Source organism: Microtus oregoni, unplaced genomic scaffold, assembly GCF_018167655.1.
Source record: "Microtus oregoni isolate MIOR12 unplaced genomic scaffold, Mior012 000036F_ref0000092, whole genome shotgun sequence".
NCBI lineage: Eukaryota > Metazoa > Chordata > Mammalia > Rodentia > Cricetidae > Microtus > Microtus oregoni.
Genome location: NW_024543095.1, coordinates 943,054 through 967,054, shown reverse-complemented (window position 1 = coordinate 967,054; position 24,001 = coordinate 943,054). Strand labels below are relative to the sequence as shown.

At 49.9% G+C, this 24,001-nt stretch overlaps 1 protein-coding gene across 1 annotated transcript in view; it reads right to left on the bottom strand.

The window, feature by feature from the left end:
* The window catches only part of LOC121432819 (calcium and integrin-binding family member 4), a 57,237-nt gene extending 34,911 nt beyond the window's left edge, over positions 1–22,326 (bottom strand). The window contains exons 1-3 of the mRNA XM_041630961.1: positions 22,270–22,326; positions 21,791–21,825; positions 11,975–12,071 (exon numbers count right to left, since the gene is read on the bottom strand). Coding sequence (XP_041486895.1) covers positions 11,975–12,071; positions 21,791–21,825; positions 22,270–22,326 — 189 coding nt within the window. The remainder of the gene's footprint in view (positions 1–11,974; positions 12,072–21,790; positions 21,826–22,269) is intronic.
* Between the last annotated feature and the right edge of the window lie 1,675 nt (positions 22,327–24,001).

Below are 24,001 nucleotides of genomic sequence, written 5' to 3'. Positions count from 1 at the left end.
TTGTTTTGTTTTGTTTTGCCACCTGAGGAGCTGTGCCATAGCCACAGGCTCTTCCTTCAGTTCTTGACGCTAGCTAAGCCACCACCTACTTCTGACACTCGGCCTCAGGCCGAGTGAGGGAAAGGGTGGCCTCTCTCCCAGAAGCTAGCTGAACTAAGGGTGAAGGACTCTCAGAAACCAAAGGATGTTCATCACCTTGGCTCCAAGTCTCACCACCAACTGCCAGGGCAAGTTTAAGGTACCTACCAGGAGCCTGGTCCCCTGCAGGACTACAGCCAGCTCATGCGGTTATGGTCTCAAGCCCTCTGTGGTGGAGTACCATGATTTTTCTGTCACCTTCCCAATAGGAGGGGTTTCAGTCCCTCCTTGACTTTTCAGGGACACATAACTTCTCTCCAGTTCTTGTGTGGGAGGTGGGAGACCCACAGTGGGTCTGCCAACCATAGAAGATAGTCATAGCCTCCCTCTCTGGCCACTCCTCTAGGACCACTGACCCCCGTGTTCCACTCACTTCCTGGGGACCACTTTTTCCTCCAGGCAGCAGAAAGCCCTCTGAGGTGGGCTGAGATGCTCCCTCCCGTCTGTTCTATTTCTCAGAAGGAGCAAACTGAGGTGTGACCCAGGCTGCCGGTGAAAGGTCAGGATGCCAAATGGCAAGCCAGAATTGCTTAGGAGGTGCCAGTACTCAAAAGAGGGTTCTCTGGTCCTTCTGAAAGGGGCTCAGGCTAGAGCCAAAAGTGGGAGTCCCTTCTTAGCTGAGCCTGTCCCTCTATACCTGGAGATGTCCCCGCCTCCATCTGTGTAGGGTGATGTGACCAATAGCACATGGATGGCAGGTGGTGTGTCCTTCTTCCTAGCATCAGGCTCAGGTCACAGAGAAGCCCTTCAGAGCCGCAGGGCGTCTAGTCCCCGTGGAGGCGGCAGCAGGCAGAGGGTCAAAAACCCTGGGAACAGAGCCCTGGCGGGCCCAGCCAGCACCTCGTTAGGAAGCCTGAAGGGGAAGGGGGGTGCATGAGGAACAATGTTGTTTATTTTTTTCTATTTTTAAACCAGTCTGAGGTCTCTGGGGGCGGCAAATGAAGTTATCAGCAAAGACATGAGGGGAATAGTGCCTCCAGCCAGCGGTTTGAGAAGGCCCTAGGGACCAGCACTCTTGAAAAGCTGAGGAGAACTTATTTATCTTGTATTCTGAGGGCAGGACAGGGCCTGGGGTGCTGGACAAGCAAACCTCCAGGTCCATGGGCCCCTCCTCAGACTCTCACCTCCCTTTTGGAAATGTGGGCCCAAGTCTTAGTCAAGAGAATTTCAGCTGTGTGTTCTAAGCACCGGGGAAGGAGGAATCTGCTGTGTTCTCAATTGATAGCGTACTAGACTCATGCACAGGCAACCGACACACAGACACATGCAGACACACACACAGAGGCGAGTGTGCATGTTCCCATGTGCGCACACACACATACACACACAAAGGCAACATGCACGTGGGCAACATAGACATACACACAGGCAACACATACAATCCCTGTCTTAACCTGGCCACAGGCTGTCCCTGCCCCCTCAGATACCTGGGGAGACCCTTCCTCCATGTGGCCTCCTGTTCCTTCAACCTTCCCACGTGGTACTTATCCCAACCTAACTCCATAGCCTCTCCCAGGGAGCGGCAAGCACAGCAATGAACTCAGTGTGACAGGATCCTTATATGAACCGAAAGAGAGGAGGCATCGCTCCCATCTTAAAGGCAACGGCACTGAGAAGTTCGATGCTTTGCCCAGATGTTTTTTTTTTTTTTTCTCTCTAATACCAAATGCCTCTTAGGACTTCAGAGGATAGAGAATTTGCTCTGCTCTTGGGAACTGAGGAATGGTGAATCATTAGAGAATCAGGGGCCTGGCTGGGAGAAACATCCAGGAAGCGCTAAGTGGTAAGTGGCAAGGATGGTTGGACCCCGGGCATATGTCCTGATTTGAATTCCGGTCTTTGCTGGATTCTAGCTGGGTGACTGCGGGCAGGTCACTTAGCGACTCTGTGCCTCAATTCCCCCCAGCTCTCTCTGCAGACAGTAACAGCAGGCAATTTCCCAGGGTGGCTGAGATGCTACAGTGAAGTGTGACATGAGAGGAGACACAGGAATGGCTGAACTCTGTGCACATGAACACGTACCTTTCTGCTACTCCTGGATGAGTGAAAGATGGATTGAGCAACTGCACTAGGTCGGTTGTGGGAAATTCTATCCATTACCCTCTTCTTGGGTCCACTCAAAACCAGAGGCTACACGGTACAAAACTCCCCCAGATGGAATGAGGGAAAAGTGGCCCTTAATATCTTTGTGGTCTTCCAGTTTCCAACTGAGGAAAATCAGAGAAGAAAAACCAAACCCAGAACCCAGACCTCCCCTTTGTCTTCTCTGCTCTCCTAGCTGCCTGGTAGGAGGTAGGAATGGATCCACCGGGAAGCTGAGGAAACCGAGGCCTGGAGGAGACCAGTGCTGTGCTCAAGGTGGCTGGGTGCTGGTGGCAGGGCCAAGCCTGCCTGTCAGACCTGTCCCTGTGCTGCTGTTCAGCCCAGAACAGAGATGGCCTCTCCCAGCACTGAGCTTTTTCTGAAACAAACCCCTTAATTCTTTGGCTGAATGTCTAAATAAGGATTTTTGCCAATTCCAAGCCCTGCTAACTGATGAAGTTGTCAGAAAAAAGATCTAATGATGCTTGAAAATGCAGGGAGTGAGCCAGCTGCCAAATTGCCCTCCCAGCTCTGACTCGACATCAGGGAGCCTGGACCCTCCCACTGGGGCCGGGCGGGGCGGGGGGGGGGCGGCTTGAGGAGCTGGAGGTTGAGACTGACTTCAGTCCTGCTTTGGACTGATGAGCTGTTAACCCCTTTGATCATCCCTGCTGCCAAGGAGGGAACTACTTCTTCCTCAAAGTTACCTTGTAGATTAAATGACGTGAGGCATGAGTTACATCCTGCTAGGCACAGCTCAAGTTTCAGGACTGTTAGGGGCTGGGCTGGGCTGGAGCAGCCAGCTGGCCTGAGCTGGGCCTAGTAGACCGTGCCTTGCAGCCCTTGAGGGAGCAGAGAAACCAAGATTGCGGGTTTCATTTGGAGAGGCAATGGGTCTCTTGTCGACCCCTAGTATTTATTTATCTCTGAGATCCAGCTGCTTGTCTTGGATGGGTGGAAAGCTCCAAGTGACCTCAGGCCCCTGGAGGTGGTGCTTCAGGGTGGGAGCCTGGGAGTCCAGCGGGCTCTTTGTTCTCTCTCTCTCTCTCTCTCTCTCTCTCTTTTTTTTTTTTCCTCAGTGGAACATTCGCCCCACTCAGGAGTCTGGGTACTAGGGGTGGAGCCCAGTCTGGGGACTCTGGAATCAGACAATTCCCAGGCCTGCCCCAGGAGCCAGAGAGACTGGGTGCTAAGGGCGGAGAGGCTACCATCATATGGAGACTTCCGTAGAAGCCCTGACAACACTGAGACACACAAGTGTGACCTCCTGCCTGAGGAGGCCGTCCTGTAGAGTCAATCAGCAGCCACCCAGGCCAATAACATTCCCGTCCTGCTTCCTGCTCCCGACACACGCGTGTATGCACACCCACTTTGGTGCCGTTTCCCCTAGAAGACGGAGAAGAGCAAATGAAATGCTTGTGTTCAAGTGTATTTGGGGGACCAGATGGCCTTGGGTCAGGCTTCCGACCACCTAGTTTCCTTGTCTGTAGGCATGCAAGTGCCTCAAAGGGTATGAGACTCAAACAGGCAGCCTGGGAAACAGCTCACAACCATATGACCCGGGGCAGTGGGCAGGCATATGGGGCTAGGCACTGGGATTGTTGCACCCATCCAATCTGTTGCTGTTTTAAATCTATTTATTTTTTTATAGCGTGCCAGGAAATAGCTGAGGATGAGGGGGCCTCAGGACAGTGGCCTAAATACAGTCTAAGGATTATTACCGGGCCCAGCTGTCCCCTCCTGCTGCCGCTGAGTTTGCTGGATGACAATAACACTCCCTGGGCTGTCCTGGGTTTTAGGGGAGTCCTGTCAGCTCTTCATCTAGGGACCCCCTGATAGCGTGTTTCCTTGGGGTGTGGAGGTGTTCTGAAGGTAAAATGTGGACACCGTCTATGCTTGGAAGGAGAGAGGGGCACTGTCACATTGTGCGTCCCTTCTCATCTGCCAACTTTGACTTCACTTGTGAAGGCCCCTCTGCCTTAGGCTGTGCACGCGCAGTGGCCACCATGAGATGGTTGTGAGCAAGTCAATTGCTAAATATTCAGGGAGACCCTTAGCGTCCTGATTCCGGCTTCCTCCTGCCCCCACCTTTCCCCAGAGGACTAGAGGACTCAGGTATGATGACTCATACTTGAGCCATCTCACCTAGAAAAGAAGCCCAGAGACCTGAAGGCCTCTTCCAGCTCAGGACTCAGCAGGGTGAAGTGAGACGGCCACCTACGGTAGCAGTTTGTACTAAGCCAAGGGTTCTAGCCAGGCTGGGGCATGCACCAGCCGAGCAGGGACCACTAGCGAAGTCTATTTGCAGGCTCTCTGAGTATCCAGCCACTGCCTTGGCCTAGTCCCAGTACATATTAAGACATATTAAGAAGCTCCTCTGGAGGGGAGAGTGTGCTGCCCTGAGACCTGCCTGGCCCCCAGAAAGCCTTTCCTTAGGCCCTAAGAAGTGGGAAAGGACACAGATGGAGAATAAAGGTGTGTCTGGCTTGATCTGTCTGCAAGAGGCCATGCCCACAAGGTGAGCTGTATAGACCAACAGGGCACCATGTTTGGGCACTACGATCTGGACACTGAGCTTAGCAAAGAGGAAGTAACTGATGACCTTCTTGCTCTTTTCCCAGAGCTCCCAACAAGAGGCTCTGTAAGACCTGAGATTGCACACAGTGCTCAGCCAACTACGGATGTAGTCCCTCTACACCAGGCTTTCTCCACCAAAAAGTAAAAAGAAAAGAAAAAAAAAGTCCCTCGTCCATGGTTCCTCCTATCTTATAATGAAAACAGAGAACAGGGGCAGCACCACTAGGGGTCCCTGGGCAAAGCCCTCCTGGAGGTGAGAGAGGATCCCAGTGGCCTGCAGGGCATCTGGTCGAGGATGGAAAGGAGGAGCATACAGAATGAGGAGCATACAGAATGAGGACCATACAGAATGAGGACCATACAGAATGAGGACCATACAGAATGAGGAACATACAGAATGAGGAACATACAGAATGAGGAACATACAGAATGAGGAACATACAGAATGAGGAGCATCAGGCATGGATGGGGCTCTGAGAACTCCACCCAAGTGGAGCATTGGCAGGTGTGGAGTTGGGAGGAGATGACAAAAGTCGGTGCAATAACTGCCATGTGTGGGACATGGCGGGAGTGACAGCAAGTTTGGCATTTGTGATACTTCACTTTACCCCCGAGCAGCGGACACTTGCACCTAACTTCACGCCCTCTGGCACTCAATGCAATGCAAAGGGATTTCTCAGAGCTACAAATAAACACAGGCCACGAGGAGACAGCAGTTAACAGGCACACCTATGGGGGAACAAACACGTTGTGAGTGACCAGCAGAGAGAGAGACGAGAGATCAGGACCTGAGCCCACCCTCTCTAGGCTTGGGGTTTGCACGCCCTGGGAGTGCTGGAAAAAGAGGCCGCCCATGTGGACAGCTGGTGGCAAGTGTCTCAGAGCGTCTGAATTCTGGTGCCTTCTGCACTGTGTGCTGAGAGAACGCCATCTCCAGCCTTACCAAAGGTAGGGAAGCTTTGCTTGTGTGAGCTAATTAGCACCTGGGGGACACCAGACACCGCTGAAGGCTGGGAAGTGAACGAATAAGTGGATGCTAAACCCAGACTCATCCAGCCTGTTTCTCAACTTGGCTCTAGGATGCTGGCTCACAGAACACTCCCGTGTTTCTAGGGAATCCTCCGAAAAATGGCCCCTTCAACTCACTCTCCACTGGCACTCCAGTTGACAGACACCACCCACGGGCTCAAGCTTTGAAACAGGTTTTTTGCAACCATTTTGCGCTCTTCATTATGAGCAAGCGATTACCAGATATCCAAGGAAGGCCCCTGGCATGAAAGGGAGGGCTCACAGCAGCTAATGGCAAAAAGCACCTCAAAGGGAAGGATCAGAGGCGATAACTGCATTCAGGGAAGGAAATGGGGAGGGTTTTACTCAAGAAAGGGAGAAGACAGAACACAAATGAGATCCTGGAAACCAAACACTTAAGTGGGAGAGTGAAAACCACATTGTGGTTGAAAGATAAGCGTTGAAGACGCAGTCTAGAAAGGAGAGAAGGCACAGTGAGTGTCTGTAGTGCAAGCAGGGGACCTCAGTGTGAGGCTCAGAGTCCATTGTCAAAAAGCCAGACGTGGTGGTCCATGCTTGCAATCCCAGCTCTGGGGTGGTGGAGATAGACAGATTCCTGGAGCTGGAAGGACAGTCAGCCCAGACCTAGGGATGAGCCCCAGACCAATGAAAGACTCTAACCCAAACAACACTGCGCAGAGATGGCTCAGTGGGTAAGTGTCCTTTGCTCTGCTAGCTGAGTTTGAACCCTCAGCTCTCGTGTTAAAAAGCCAGGCATGGCTGCATGTGCCTGTAATCCCAACACTACAAAGCCAACGAATGAGAGCAATGCGTTCTCAGAAAGAAAGTGAGTATGAATGAAGAAGCAAAAACAGCAGGACACACACATGCACACACACTCGCACATGCACACACACGCGCACATGCGCACACATGCACACACATGCACACACGCGCGCACACGCACACACATACATACATGCACACACATGCACACACATATATACATGCACACACATATATACATGCACACACACGCACATGCACATACATGCACACACATATACACATGCACACACGCACATGTACACACATGCACACACATATACACATGCACGCACATGCACACACATGCACACACATATACACATGCACACACACATGCACGCACACACACACAGAGACAGACATACGTATCGACATACACACACATGCACAAACATATACACATGCACACACACACACAGACAGACATACGTATCGACATACACGCACATGCACACACACATGCACATACACACACACAATCAGAAAACAGAAAGGCTTTGGATTTCTCATTAACAACAGTGAAAGCTAAACTGTAATCAAGTGATACTTCCCAAATCCTGAAGGAAAATGGTTTCCAATCTATAATCCAGTTCTATCTAAATGCTTAGTCAGGTGTAAAGGGACAATAAGGACATTTTCAGATGTGTAAGGGGTCACAAAACACTTAGCTCCCAGTGTTCTTTATCAGAAAGCGACTAAAGGATGTGCCCCACCAAAGCATAGAAGCGAAGGGAGAAGATGTGGAATCCGAAGGATGGGGAAGCAATGACACCTAGGATGCTGGCATGTTCTGCGTTCAAAGTGCAACCCTCTCCCAACGACAGCAAGTACAAGGCACCAAGAAAAACTTCTCTAAGAAAAGGAAACAGAAACCCCTCCCTTCTGAACGCTCTCGGCGATTTAGACAATTGGTAGAGCCTTGATGAGGAGTTAATGATATGTACAAAGAAAACTAAGCAAAAACAATTATTATATCCAGAAAAAAATAACAACAAAAATGTGCAGAAAGGAAAGCTCCTCACATTTTATTTCACAGCTTAGCCCCGGGGAGGGTACAGGGCCGTGGTGACCAAGACACCTGCTAATGGTTTGCACGCCAAGGCTGTCTCCCGTCTCTGCTCACTGAGGGAGTTTAATCCCTGAAGCTTTATGTTAATGGTGTGGAGGAAGCAGAAAGCAATCCTAGTACAGAGCCCAGAAGTGAGGCTTTGGGGAAGTGATTAGATCAGATAAAATCATTCAGGTGGGGCCCTGTGAGTGAATTCTAGCGGCTTTCAAAGGAGAGAGAGAGAGAGAGAGAGAGAGAGAGAGAGAGAGAGAGACAGCCATGGGCTCCTGCTGTGATGTGATTTAGCCAAGGGGAGGCCCCTCATTGCAGCCTGCAGTTTCCAGAAATGAACTAAATAAACTTCTTGAATTCTCAGTGAAGTAGCCTGCTTCAAGTATTTTATTTAAAAAAAAAAAATAACAAAAAGACTGACTACCCAATGCCAAATGTTCTTTTGCTTCAAATTATCCGATCACTACACTGGGAAGTCATGGGAGTGGGGTGACGCATGGGACATCTTGGGAGGGCAGAGAGCTAGACACCTACCTCCAGGAGGGTCAGAGGCTGAAAAGAGTAATCTAATGTTCTCTTTAGAGATCCTGGGGAGGGGGAAGGGGCAGGGAGATGCTGCAGATGGCCTGGCTAGGGCGTAAGCTGTCCCCCACCCTTTTTCTCAGACAGCTCGCTCTGTCTTCTCTCAGGTTTTGCCACCCATCATCCCAGGTGGACACAAAGGCACCGGGCCAGGAAACCAGAAACCCGAGTCACGCCATGCCACACTCACAGTGTTTACAGAAAGCAAGGTCATTATTTACAGGAAGAGAAACATTGAGCTAATTGACTTTTAAAGACATCAAATACAGCAGACAAACAAAGCATAAAACCCCACGTGGAAAAGGGGCGCAGTGTCCCAACCAGTAGGCGTCTTTGTCCACAGGCTTTTCCGGCTATCTCTGCTACCGGGAACCTTCTCGGGCCTCGCTCTCTAAGTCACCAGCCCGCTTTTTCCATGATGAAAACCAATTAAGAAAACAAAGCTTCATTCTTCTCACACCATCCAAGTCCCCTAACCAAGTTAAACCAATCCCTAAAGTTCCCTGTCCCCCATCCCCACCTCCCTTGCCCCCCACCTTCTCCAAGCCTGTCCCAGAAAAGGTCCTGGGTAGTGTGAGTAACAAGGCTCTGATCCCTGGGCTGCAGGGTTCCTCCACTTGCCCAAGATTGGAAGATGCAGAAGGTAACAGGAGTGTAGGGGACAGGAATGTAGATTTCAGTCCAGCCTGAGGCCAGTGACATGGTGGTTGACAGCTGATGACAAAGGGGAAAAGATAAGACAAAAAGGGAGGCGATGACAGCAATAACAACTTCCACCAAGGCTCTTGTTCCTAGGGTGAGACTGTGTGTGTGTGTGTGTGTGTGTGTGTGTGTGTGTGTGTGTGTGTGTTAAATTACTTAATTTGTGGTGTATAGCTGTTGTGACACAGGATCTCCTGTAGCCCAGGCTGGCCTTGAACTCCTGATCCCCCCCCCCCCCAACTTTCAGCTCCAAGTTCTGGGATTACGGCATATGTTATCAGGTCTGGCTGAAATTAACATATTTTAAAAGTGAATTGATGGTGATTAGGGATGACATATTTTTTTTTGAATGTCCTTACTTGGGAAAATTGGAGGTTGATATCTCCAGTCCCTGCTGAAAATAGACTTCAGCTTCGGGATAAAAAGTCTGGGATACACTGTGAAGGACGATCCCGAAGAGAACAAGACTCACCCCAGAACCAGAGCTACAGACTCTGAAGAGACATCTAGTCCAGGCTCCCTTGGGTACCAAGCATATGCCAGAATACCCCTGCCAAGGGCCTCCTGGCATGATCTGTTTGGCTCATTTTGGTGGTGGGGGGCTCATTCCCTGTGCAGCCTTGGCCATTAGAATGTATCTCCTTGTGCTGTTGAAAATTTACACAGCCCTTAGGCAGCTCTACTCCTGCCCACACTTTCTCATTCCTCGACCTTCTCCATCCTTGTATTTCATACCCCTCTGGGTGCTGGTTCCGCAGCCACCTCTGCACCTGAGGGCCATGACTGCCACCATAGCATTGGTTGAATAACTACAACAATCCTCACTCAGTAGCCAGCTCCTCCTCCGAGGTCCCTGGCCTCATCTTTGAGGCAGCCTTACCCTCAGAGCACATCCTGCTCCAGACAGAGGGAAGGTGTGGCCCTCACTGCATAGTGATAGCTCTGATCACTATTCCGCCAGGATCCGAATGACGTCTGCGGAAGTCTGAGTGTTGTGGCTTGTCAGCCCACCCCTGACTCTCACAAACCGTGGACAAATTTTAATTAAAACCTTATTGTGACTGGGGAGTCCTTTCCTTGTGTATGTCTAGGCCTGGCCAAGCTGCCCTGGGGAAGGACAGGGCCTCTTCATAGCAGAACCAGTCTCAAGCCATTGTCCCTAAGGAACTGAGAAGTGTGGTGGTAGTGCCAGAGCAGCAGGGGGTTGGGAGCCAGGAGCCTCCAAGCCACCCCACCACTCCTCCCATTTTACATGGGGGGAAACTGAGGACTCACCCGCTTGTCTGTCTGTCCTGGGAATATGGAGTCTAGGATTCAGCCTTGGTAAAGTAGAGAAAGCCAGAGGGAAACAGGCAGGTGACTCCTGCAGTGTGTTCAGCCTTTGACATTGTGAAATGACATAGTCATCCAAAAACGTCATACTCAAGAACTGCACATATTCCAGAATGCCAAAGCCCAAATCAAAACAAACCAACAAATAAAAACAAAAAACAAAGCCCATACTGTTTGAGGAGAGATTAGGGTTTGGTGAGGGACTTCATTCAACGCTGTCATTGCCGCACATGTCAGGTTGCAGATTAGATATGCCTGAGGAGCTTCCTGCCTTAGGAAGGTTGGCAACACTGATGGACGGATGGACTGACAGACAAATGGATGGATGGATGGATGGATGGATGGATGGATGGATGGATAGACAGACGTACGTACGGATGGATAGAGGGATGGATGGATAGAGGGATGGATGGACGGATAGAGGGATGGATGGACGGATAGAGGGATGGGTGGATGGATGGATGGACTGACGGATGAATGAACAGACAAATGGATGGATGGATGGATGGATGGATGGATGGATGGATGGACAGAAGGACAGACAGACGGACGGACGGATGGATAGAGGGATGGATGGACGGACGGACGGACGGACAGATGGATGCATAGAGGGATGGATGGATGGATGGGTGGATGGATGGATGGATGGATGGATAAACTGACGGATGAATGAACAGACAAATGGATGGATGGATGGATGGATGGATGGATGGATGGACGGACAGACAGATGGATGGATGGACAAATGGATAGATGGATGGATGGATGGATGGATGGATGGATGGATGGATGGACAGATGGACAGACGGACAGATGGATGGATGGGTGGGCAAATGGATAGATGGATGGATGGACAAATGGATAGATGGATGGATGGATGGACAAATGAATGTATGGAGGGAGGGAGGGAGGGAAGGATGGGTGGATGGGGAATTAATGGAAGAGCTGGAGTCATAGTGTTCTCTTTAAACACCTAGAAATGGACAAAGGCAAGCTAGGGGACAGTCTCAGGCTCCCCGCCTTTCTCCTCCCAGCTTCTCATGGGAGAACCTGAGGACGCTCTCAACCTCTCTATAAGAGTTCTAGTCTTGATATAGCATGAACAAAAGACAGAGAGGACAGAAGAAGTCTGGGCAGATGCCCTGAAGAAGCCCCATGGCCCCTGGTGGTCCTGTGTGGGATTCCCCTACGTTTCTAATCTCCCCAGTTTTCGGTACAAAGGGCAGTAGAAGGAACGAGAAGGTACAGGGTCTCTGGCTCACTGAGGGGTGGAGTAAATGGTGAGCCCCCAAGGGCGGATCAGGGACTAATGGGATTAGGAGTAGGAGGCCTGTGAACGGGGCCAGTAAGATCTTCTGGGCTACCACCTTCTAACGGGGAGACCTGGGGTGACTCTCACAGCCTGGCTGGTTGTCCTCATCTGAGAGAGGGCAATGGTCAGTACACCTGTCTGGCCAGGTTTGATGTGGTGGGAGAGACAGAAATAAGTGAGAAGTATGTGAGGGCCACGTCCTGATGGGCCCCTTGCCTAGAAATCCCAGAGCCCCTGGGAATGACATTCAGATGAGACCCTTCAACACTCAGCATGGACGGACGGCCCACTCCGCGCTTGAAGGCCCGCTCCGCACTTGCCATACCTTCAGCCCCTCCCCATCCCAGACTCACCCTCAAAGCAGGAAGGGAGCTGACTTGGTCCATGGTCAGTGTGGCCTCCTTATAGTGCTTCCGTGAGGGGCAGAGCTTCAGGAAGGTCTTGTGGATACTGAGGAGAAAGGAGAGAGGCATAGTGGTCACACAGGAATGAAAGGGAGCCATGGAAGTCCCCTGCTCATGTGTGTAGGGGTGTGTCAGTAAGAAAAGGGCACTAAGTGTGGGCTGACATGGAACGGGAAATATCCCCAGTCCTCCTGTCTTCCATGTTGGAGTACACAAATGAGCTGGGAACAAGGAAAGGAGAGTCTTGGTGTAATGTTCTGTCGCGTGGGCCACATTCCACTCTGGTATGTCAGAACTGGCAGGAGTGTCTGTCATGGCTCCTTCCAGCTCCTCAGGTACAAACGGAGGTATCCAGGTCCTCTTGTGGACATCCAGACACCCTCATCCTCAGCATGTATAAAGAGGTCACTTGGTGAACACAGGAGCCAGGTTTAAAATCCATGTACCCGAAGTCAGCTGGCAAACCTGACTTCCAAGCCGGAGAGCTGGTGACAAGAGGTCCCTGCAGACTGAAAACCTGAGCAAGCAATAAGGACGAACCCTATCCTAGGCAAAGACAAGATGATCTCTTAGCCTCTCACCCCATCCTGGACTGCAGGCTCTGTTCACCAGCAAGCTCTTGGGACTACAAGGCCAGGGACTGTGGCGGCCTGTGGAGGAGAGAGTAGACAGCAGACTGGGCAAAGCTGCGGGGTCTTGGTAAACTTAATGGTTCTGAGTCTTGTCTTCATCACTGAGTTAAGAGCCATCAGGACCTCTCTTGTCGTGCAAGTTCAGTGTGCGTGAAATGAAGTGCATGAGTGTATGTGCATGTGTGTGTATGCATGCGTTTGTGTGTGTACGTGTGCATGTGTGCGCGTGCGTGTGTGTGCACGCATGTGTGTTTGCATGTGTATGTATGTGTATGTGCACGTGTGTGTGTGCATGTGTGTCTGCATGTATGTGTGTTAAGGTGTAAATATGGTTTAAAATATGGGTATTTTTTACCTGCATAGATCTACATCCCTTCCTCCTCTTTGGGTTCTCCTGCACATCTGGCATTCTGTTCTTCTGGCTGTTGTACAACTCAAAGCTTGATAACGAGGAGGAAGCCCTCTCACCTCGCTCAGGCTTTTCATTCCAGCTGCATTTTTAGTTATTATTATATCCTTAGTGCGCGCGCGCCCGCACACACACACACACACACACAAACACATGCCAGCCACTGCATGCATGTGGAAATCAGAAGACACCCCTTAGAAGCTAGTTATTCTTCTCCCTTGTGTCCCAGTGATTGACTCAGGTGTCCAGGGTTGGTGGTGACTACTTGACTTGCTAAGTCATCCCACCAGCCCTCAAGCCTCTTTTATGATCCCCTTATGCTTCAAAATTATCCTTCTCTCCGCTCCTTTTCTAGTCTGCCTTCCTCTGCTGAGTGCCAGGAGCTAGCAGTCAAATCCACATTCTGGAGCGAGTAACTCACAGCCCTCCATTGGCATCCCCACACGACACAGATGAATTTTAGTCAGTGGGGATTTAGAGACACGTGGCCAAGTGAAGAATTCGAGGGTGAGTCTATGATCAGAGAATCGGGGGTAGAGAAGGAGGCCATGACAGTGCCCAACAACAGAGAATGCTGAGCCATCGTCTGGTTCCCTTTCAGTCACTCCTCTTGTCACAGCTCATGGACTAGAAAAGTATCCTGTAAGCCATGGACACATGGAGGAAAAATAAGCCAAGATTCTGTTTTCCACAATTCTGCCTAGCATTGCACTTTGAGAGGCTGATCTCCATCTGCTGCCACTGACTCCCTGGCCTTCAACCTTCCAAATGGGCTTGGGCCCAGGGGAAACCCCAGAAGGAAGTTGGAGTCCGTGAGAGAATAGTTAGGGTCCATCTCCCCATCCTCACAACCTCAGCACAGCCGAGTTTGCCCTTCCTAGAGGCCAACTGCAGCAGTTTCCACCTGCACCTGAGCACCTCAAGCCCTGGGCAGGGGTGGTGGGTGTTCAGACACCTCCCACAGCCTCTGTAGTGCTTCTCCATGCTCCATCACCTCCCAGGATGAGATGCTACCTTCGAGATGCGGCTGAGGATGCTGCCTTTGTCTTTCTGGGATGACGACTAATGAGACAGACAAACCCATGTGAATCCTTTTCCTTCCCTACTAACTGTGGTGCCAGAGACCATAGACATGGGTTCTATGCCTGTCTGCCTTGTGCTGACTTGGGAGGGCCTGGCAAATGGGAGGTAGACCGGGGCTTGTAGATACATGGAGAGAGAAACAATCCTCTAAACTGTCCCCCGAGGCTCTGTGTTAAGTGTAAGTGAGAGCCAAAAAAGCAAGATGTGGGGAGGTTAGGAGAGAATTCTAAAGGTGTTGGGATGGGAGAAAGGTCATCTCAGATCAACAGGAAGAAAGAAAAAACATTCCTACTGGAGGTTCCCTGCTGACCTTTAAGGGGCAAGGGCAGTCACAGGCCAAAGGGGCGTTTTCTCACGATCATTGTTAGAATGGCTGCAAATCAACTTCCTTTCTTTCCTTTTTACAGACAGGTCTCACTATGTAGCCCTGGTTATCCTAAAACTCACCTTGCAGATCAAACCAGCCTTGAATTCATAGAGATCTGCCTGCCTCTGCCTCCAGAGTGTTGACATTAAAGGTGTGCATCATCACGTCCAGGCAAAAGACAGACTCGCTTTTCACTAGGTGTGTGTGTGTGTGTGTGTGTGTGTGTGTGTGTGTGTGTACTAAGAATACATGTACCTACCAAGTTCAGATGTGGATGTCCACTGTCTTATTCTACCATTGTTCATCTTATTTTGGGGGGCAGGATCCTCACTGAACCCATATCTCAACAGTTAGACTATTGGTCAGGAAGCTGTAGAGATTCTGTCTCTGTCTTCCCACCTCTGAGTCAAAAACAATGCTCAGCATTTTCATGTGTGTTCTAGGAACAGAACTCCAGGTGTCATGTTTGTGTGGCAAGCACGTTACCAACAGAGCCATCTCCCCAGCTCTTCACTAGGTTTGAGCTCTCCTGGCCACACATGCTTGTGGTGTGTATGTAGAAGTGAGCGCTCTTCTGTCCATCCCACAGGGAGGACCTAGCAAGGCAGGGACCACTCCTCTAGAGTAGAGAAAATAGGAGGTAGATGACTTGCCCAAGTCACATGGGTGTGGATGTTAAAGATGTCACAGACATCAGAGTTCTCGCCTGGAAGTCCAGGGAAGGAAGGCTGGCAAGGCCCTGCAAGTGTCACCACCCCTCTTCCGAGCACACACTGTGTTCTGGGCATACTCAGACATGTCACCTCCTGGCGTCTTCCCCATAGTGCCCATGGGAGATGTGAAAGTGACCACTTTTGTGGATGGGTAAACTGAGGCTTGGGGAGTTCACCCAGCATGCCTAAGGTTGTACAACTGGCAAGAAACAAGAGTGGATGACTGAACCCTAAAGTGGAATATTTGATCTGTGCTGTCTTCCCTTCAAGGGTTCACTCTTTGCCCCCAGGTGAGAGACCCTGTGCACCCTTTCCCAGACTCTGAGCAAGGTTGTTGAACGGAGCCCTGCCCAGACTCCATGCCTCCCCAGACGGCCACAGGGACCAGCTGTCCACAGATGAATCACGGCTGCATCTCGGCTGCCACAGAATGTTCTCCTCCTCCAAATATGGATCAGCCAGCTCGAAATGGAGCTCTGAGTTAATCACTAATGGACTCAAAAGTCAAAGCCATTTGAGAAACTCACACGTTCAGCCTGCCAACAGCCAGGCAGCCTGGGTGGGGCTCACTTCCACTCTTGGCTCCCAGGCGAGAGAAAGGCTCAGAGTCTACTTAGCTGAGGGCTACCTCTTCACGTGACCTTGGACCTGCCCCTCCCCTCACCCCTTCCCCACAGCCTCAGTTTCTCGTAAGAAACAAGTGTCGTGGTGACTCCCCTGCCCGCATCCCTCCACTCAGGCACCTGTGACTCTGAAGCCTGTACCCCTCTCTGACATCCTACCGTTGCTGCTTCTGAGACCTTTTAGTTTAGAGGGTCTCAAACGGGGCTCTGTTCAAACCTGTAGGGAATCTATAAATGGCTCTGTACCCTACTAGGTCTTGGGGTTCCTATTCGCACCCAGGGCAATGCACAGGTTCTACAAGTTTCCGGATGCCTCTCCTGGACCTGCAAGATCAAGATCAGAGATTTAACGTAAGTCCCTGTCTTGGCTCAAAGACTCAAACATGAAGATTTCTGTGTGTGACCCTGGGAGAATCACTGTCTTTCTCTGGGCCAGTTTCCAATCCTCTGCAGAAGGGAAACGATATGGTAACAACACTGTGTGTGCTCAGCCCTGAGCTGGGTGTGCACTGCTCACACAATGACATGTCATCTCCTTGTGATGACTTTGTGAGGTTGGCTGCTGAATCCTCTGACATTGTTTTCTAGTGTGGAAATGGAGGCCCAGTCACATAGCTAGAAAACAGCAGAGCTGAACCTAAACCCAGGCTCTTGGCTTCCAGGGAAAAAAACCTGTAATATTCCATGTTCTGGATCTTCAGTTGCTCCAGGGAGCCCCAGAGGCTAATAGGTAGAACAAGGGATGGAGATTAGAAAGTCTGGAGAGTCTCCAGGATGCTAAGAAGAAAGAGTGGCTTCTTAAGAGGCTCAGGGGAGCATTTGTCTAGCAATGCTAGGGCCAGTCACCAACTGGAAAGAAGGAAGGAAGGAAGGAAGGGAGGGAGGGAGGGAGGGAGGGAGGGAGGGGGGGGGAGGGGAGGGGAGGGGAGGACCAGCCTGAGCAGGGTCTAGGAACAAATGCTTCAACAGATCCAACCTTAACCAAGATTCCAGAGTGTCACAGATTCATCCAAGGGGCTCAGCCTGAGCCGGGCTGACCCAGCTCCAGTCACAGCATGTGGGTCTGGTGACTTGGCCTTCATGTGCTTATTCATGTGGCTGAGCAGGTGAGACATCTTACACGGACTCCCCGCCTCCCCGCCTGCTATCGATCTCTTCATGGTTTTTATCAGAGGACCACCACAATTCCACTGAACCATCTCTGAGGACACTTAAACAAAACTGTTCAAAGGTGACCAGGACTTGGTCTGATCCAGCTTGACCTTAGCAACTCATGATGACCCATTCTCTTACACATCGTGAGCCAAGAACTTTCTGAGCCCGCACCGTGCTCTAAGCAGTATCTCCTTTACCCACAATGCACCCCTAACTGGGTCACGTTCAAGTCCCTGGTTGTCTCTGAGGAGCTAGGCTGTTTTCAGTCTGTCTATGCCCTGCATCTCTGGTGGTATTATCCTGCATCTGTGTGTGAACACCCCTCACTTCAGAAACTGGTAGCATCTTGTATCTCTCAGTCTAGTTTACTAAAGGAAGACACTACAATAGGCTAAAAACATCAACAGTATAAAACCTATGACTTATATTCTGTACCCCCACACTTATCTACCCTGCTCTCCAGAGGCATTTTACAAACAGTTTATTGTTTCTCTTGTTGTTTTTCTTAATATTTATATAACGCTTCTAAGTACTGTGCCAACGCTCCCATTTGTCGGGACCCTTCATTATAGACATTATCTTGTGACATGCCCCTATTAAGAGGAGGATTTATTTCTCTATATAAGTCTCCTTTCCCGATGTCCCAATTTAAAACAATTTGCCTGAATCGATATTCTGTATTTACCGTATTACTATTACATTTTATTTATTATTCAAACATTTCTCACAGCTGATTTCCCTTGTGTAACATGATAGCATTTGCTTTCTTGCAACGCCTTTTGTTTTTCCCAGACTTAACCATCGCTCTGTTTTCGTTTTCTGAGACTGTAGCATACTTATCATTAGCTCACCCCCCAGACTCTCTATAGCGCTGTAAAGAACTGAGTGTCCTCCAGGCCTGTTTCCATTGTCCTGCTTGAGCTTGTCTCCGTCACCGTCCTTGGAACTGATCTCCATCCTCTACGGTAGAATCCTTTCTTCCAAGGGTCCTGTGTCTTTCTTTGAGGTTGGTTACTAATTTTAGCAAAGCAAATCCTCAAAAAGTTGTCTCAAATATTTTTTAATTGCATGTAAAAAATATTGTTATTCCACTTAGATTTTTGATTGATAGTTTATCCAGGAACTTGATTTTAGACTGGAATTTTTTTCCCTAAAAGTTTTGAAGGACTTGTGTCTTCCAATGTAAGCCCCACGCTGTTCTGATTCCATTCCTCCTGTGTACGAACTCTTCCTTTTCCTCCCTGTTATCTCGGCATCCTGAAATGTCGTGTTGGCAGGATGATACATGTAAGCTCTTTTGTTTGCTCTTGACATGTAAAGGTCCTTGGCCTTCAAGTCAGACTCACAGCAAGACTTTGAAGGTTAAGTGGAGATCCCCTTGCTCGTCGTTGCTCTTGGTGACCAGCAGTCAGCCTGGCTATAACTCTTATCTAGATGGTGGCCTCTTCGTCCACTGGAGCAGGGGCAGGATTGCCAAGTGGATCACAGGGCAAGGAATATACACTCTGATACCCTCAGTTTCCCTTTCTGTCCTCACCTGACTCTGCACCAGGGAATTCCAAGCTCCCTCGGTCTTTCTGGGGTTCGATTCTATCCCTGCAGACCCTGCAGGTCAGTTTCTCTCAGCTTTATGCTCAGCCAAGTCTGTCTCAGGCGCTATCTACTGGGTACTTCTCGCATTTCCGGTGGTCTTCCTCAGCTGTGCATCTCTTCTTGTGCTTGCAGGCCTGTTTTTCCTTTTAAAAACATGCCTTCATTCTACCTTAGTAGAGGGAACAGACATGGGTGATACTCTGTTTCCATACTAACTGGAAGTTCCATGCATTTGCTTTCCTGATTTAATCTTATAATCTTGAATATTTCTATAAGGTTCTCAGTGGAAGTCCCAGCCACTCAAGACAGCATCTCACTGGTGGGTAGATCAGCACCAGTGTTTCCTGGACCATAGTGATGCAAACAGAATGATCAAATCAAAGTGCCTTTTTCATCTTGAATCATAGCAGTTATGCACCTTGATCGTTTAAGGTCCTTGTCCGTGTCTTTAGCTGCTCCTCAGGCTGTGAGACCCTTGGGCCGGGGTGTCAGCTTTCCTGAAGGAGCAGGACCTCTCCAGTATCACCCGCCATCTTGGAGTTCCTGTCCCCTGCTCTTGTCCATTTTACTTCAAGGGGTGCAGTATGGAGACAGACGTAGAGTCTCCAGGGTCGTTGCATAAGGACATGGTATCAGTGACTTTTCCCCTTGCCCTGACAGAACACCCAACAGAAATAATTTATGAGGGTTTATTTGGTTCATGGTTGAAAGGAATACAACCCTTTGAGGTAGAGTAGAGAAAAGTATGATGGCTGGACGGGCAGCTGAGATGCTGGGTCTGAAGCTGTGGGGACTTACGGGCCAGCCTATTAAATCCTAGCGGATCAGGAAGCAATGCTGTCTAGAAGCAGAACCCTCAGGAACTACAGTCCTACATTCATCAGCGAGGCAGGCCCCACATCCTAAAGGTTCCATAACCTCCCGAAATAGCAGCAGCAGCGGGAGATGAAGTGTTCAAACACACGAGCCTGCTGGCACATTTACATTCAGGTTGTCATAACCTCCTTTGATGGGGATGGGAGCAGGGTGGAAAGGGGATGCGACCAGCTGCTCCCTGAAGTCCTGGGTGGTCAGTTCACATGAGAAGGGGCCCTTAAGGATGGCTCACTTCCAAGAACCTTATTCTCAGGAGGCTAGCATAGAGCAAAGGAAAATAGGGGGAAGCAAGTGGTCAAGGGAGGAAACAGGGGTGCTTTCCACAGTCTCTCTCCCCAAGTCCTCATCTCCACCCCACAGATTAAGTATTCATGATGGGATCTGGTATTGAATTACAGTTCATCAAAGCAAGGGAAGGACCCAGGGCCATTGAGGAAGGATGGATGGTTCCATCTGCCTCCTGTAACCCTGGCGAAGAGGACAACTTCAAAAAAAAAAAAAGGCAAAGACAGAGAACAAAAGGAATAGGATACAGGCACAGGAAGCAGCGATGTGCGCTGGTGAGATTCATGGATGTGCGTGCACAATTCTCGCTGGAGTCTGGACGATAAACCGACAGTGAGCTGAGGTAAGAGGAAGGGCCCACGGAATAGAAGGGAGTCATTTGCTTCTCACTATTTGAATTTTCTAGCCATATTGAAGTGTTGTTTCATTTCATCTTGTTTTATTTTTTATGCCTACATCACTTCTTAGAAACTATCAGCAGGGATTAGGTGAGCGGTGGGCTACAGCTTGTTTGGAGTTCTGCCATTTTTTTCTCTACATAAAAAAGTTGAGTTCAGAGGGTGGCAGTCACCAGTCCTTGGCTTACATGTATCAAATCATAGCTTTGATTCCCAGTATAGAAAAAAAAAGCAAATAAATAGTAATTTTTAAAAGGAAAAGTAACACAGCCTCAAGATTGTCCCTGGTCTTTGTAGTTCTTTGTCACTTAGATACCCTGTTGTGCCTGGAGAGTCTGATGTTTGTGGCCTTCAGGCTGGGTGTGGGGCTTAAGGAGGGTAAGTACAAGAAGAGCTGGTGAGGCCAAGAGGTGTGTGTGTGTCCGGGATAGTGTCTAAAAACTCTCCTCTTTCCCATCTTCACTGATTTTCCCCAAGAGTTTTCTGGAAAGCTCATTTATACACCATACAAGTTTGCATACCATACAGGTTTGCACATCACATGAGTATGTACACCACACGGGTTTGCACGCCACAGGGGTTTGTACACCACAAAGGTTTGCACACCCCAGGTTTGTTTACCACACTGGTTTGCACACCACACAGGTTTGCATGTCACATGAGTTTGCACATCACATGGGTTTGCACACCATACAGCTTTGCACACACACACGGGTTTGCATACCACATGGGTTTGCACACCCCATGGGTTTGCACACCACACAGATTTGCACACCCCATGGGTTTGCACACCACACAGATTTGCACACCATACAGGTTTGCACACCACGTGGGTTTGCACACCACACAGGTTTGCACGCCACATGGGTTTGCACACCACACAGGTTTGCACGCCACATGGGTTTGCACACCACACAGGTTTGCACGCCACATGGGTTTGCACACCACACAGGTTTGCACGCCACATGGGTTTGCACACCACACGGGTTTGCACGCCACATGGGTTTGCACATCACACGGGTTTGCACACCACAGGTTTGTTTACCACATGGGTTTACATGCCACATGGGTTTGCACACCTCACGGGTTTGCTGAGCACCTGGCTCTAACCAAACACATCTATCCTGGCCATCCCACCCATGCCCTATGAAGCCATTTGTCACATCTCCATTCCGGATCATGAGGTCTTTGGCCAAGAGCTTTTCCACAGGGAAGGGTCCTGCTTGAGAACTTATTGTTTCCTGCAGGCCCTGGAAAGAGACATGGGGGGGCAGACAAGAGGAAGAGGGGACAGGTAGCAGACTGAGTGTCCATGATCCTTCCAAGTTCACTGAACCAGTGAATAGCCCAAATAAGCTCATCCTATACTTTCTAAGCCTTTGTTCGTTTCCCTCATTGTCCCAAGGTATCCCAGCTGCTAAGAACCTCCTTGATGTTGGTAACAGCATTGCAGCCCAGGTCTGGTGTGTCCTACTCCAGTGGAATCTCACAACTTCCTGTCCATCCCAGATGCTGCCTCAGGGCTCTGCGGTTCTGAGTAGGGGTTCACACCCCAAGGCCAGAGCGAAGCCATAGCAAGAAAAAAACCCGGCTTAAGAGAAGGGAAAGGAGGACCCGGAGCCTCTACTCACCACAGAATCTCATTTCTCGTCAGGAAGGTCAGAGCCTGCAACAAATCAGAGATGTGACCTGCCACTCAGTCCAGTCCCACCATGGGCCCTGGAAGAGCCTGGAGCCTCAGGAGAGGGAGGCATCCTCTCTCTTTGTACTATAAGAAGGGAAGGCACTGCAGGCCACAGGAACAGGCTTGTGGTGGTAGCCAAGGGCAAAGTGCTACCTTACTCTCCTTCCATGTAGTAACAAAAAGGTAGAGCAGCCCAGACTGGGAGATTCAGTGAGAACCAAACCACCCCCTGGGCTCCAGGACAGGGGCAGGGGAGAAGAGGGTGAGAGTGCCAGTCTGAACCCCATGGACACAAGCTCAGCAGAGGCAAGAGACGTCACAGCCAGCCTGGTACGCTCCAGAGCTTCAGGCAAGAGTTCTCTTCTTGGTCCCGCCTGCCCTGGGAAGCCCCCAGTTCTGCCCCAAATCTGTGACCTAACTACCCACCTGGTACTCGTCCAGGTCCTCCCACTGCATCTGGTACCTCAGACACTGCTGCCCCATGCCAACCCAGCCTCCTCCTCGCCAGCAGTAGAACTTCTACCCCAAGGGCTCAGCAGCTGGTGCAGTCCATTGATTCAGTTGCCATGGTGACCAGCATTCCACCTTCTGCCCCTGAGTTGGCAAACAGGTTCTTTTGGTGCCCTGGCTAAGAAACATCACCTCCAAAACAACAAACGGGAAGGCAGGCCAAAAGTAGTCTTAAGATTGTTGACTCAGGGCGTCACGATGCCTGGGACGGAATCCCAGACCTGCCACGTGCTCACTGTGTGACCTGGGGCGAGCTACGCAACCTCTGTCCTTCTTTGTTCCCTTCCCTCTTCAAGGGGATCATGATCACAGGACTGTCGTAGATGTCACCCAGTGGATGCAGGCGGTGATGACTGACTCGTAGACAGTGCTCACTGAGGGTTCTAACCAGATCTTGAGTGCCGTGCAGGATGTGGGGTACTGAGATGGAAAAAACATTGACTTTGACTTCCGATACAGAAGAGTACTCGACACCATCAGACGGTTCCCATGGGAACAGAAGGAGCATTCAAATCTGGACAACACGAAAGGACCCTACACAAAGATGAAGTCAAAGGCTTCTACCAAGGTGGGGCAGAAGTCAGGGTTCCCACCCCAGAACTGCTCTGGTTCTGGGCAAGCAAATGGACTGAGCCCTCCAGAATGACTCTCTGATATTTCTGGGGGACAGAAAGTTGGGTAGAACGGGGAGACTGTGGATCACAGGGGAAACGGAGAAGATAAGCAGCACTGCCATTGGCACTAAAATTCTGGGGTCCCCCTGAAATCCTCCAGGGTATTCTGAATACCCACCCCCATAGTACATACGAGAATCCCTTCAGCCCAGAACACATTTGGTCACAGGCTGTCCAGGGAGGAGCATGGGTCTCTGAGGTGGAGAATTCTCTAGAAATGGAACTGCACACTGTTGTTTATCTTGGCCTCACAGAAGAGGGGGACAGACAGAAGCCTAAGCTTGGTCCCTTCAGTAACTGAACAGGCACCAGCACCAGGCATGTCACTGGGTTCTGGAGAGGAACAACTTTTAGAGTTAGAAACAACTTCGAAGAAATACCTGCTCTCCATACAAACACCCTCTGCACACGCCGTGCGTATACATGCATCAGGTATACGCATGTCCCTGGAGTTGGAAGCCGATGTCCCCAGAGGTAACATTACATTACAGAGGCATGAATATACAGAAAGAAGACAGGCACAGCCAACCCTTTGATATTATAACATCTATGAAGTTCAGGCTTGAAAACAATCAAGTTATAAGAGAGAGGGGGAGAGAAGAAGATGGAGAAAGAGAGATAAAGAGGGGGGGAGAGATGGAGAGAGAGAGAGAGAGAGAGAGAGAGAGAGAGAGAGAGAGCATCCCTAATGTTTTAAGTAAATTCTTAATTTTCTGGTCCTTTGAATGCATGTAACCTTTGAGCTGTAGGCCAGACTTGCCTGATTATAGATAGCGACACTTAATAGCTATTTAGCTATTACATGCAGTGATTTAGAACCTGGACTTTGAAATATTAAAGGCTGGGTTTTCTCACTTCAAGCAAATGATAAAACTACTGTAAGCCTCAGTTTCCATCTCTAAAAGGGGACTTACAAGTTCCTACTTTCTAAAATTCAAGGCTAAAAAAAGAATGACAAAGGTGTAACTTCTTTT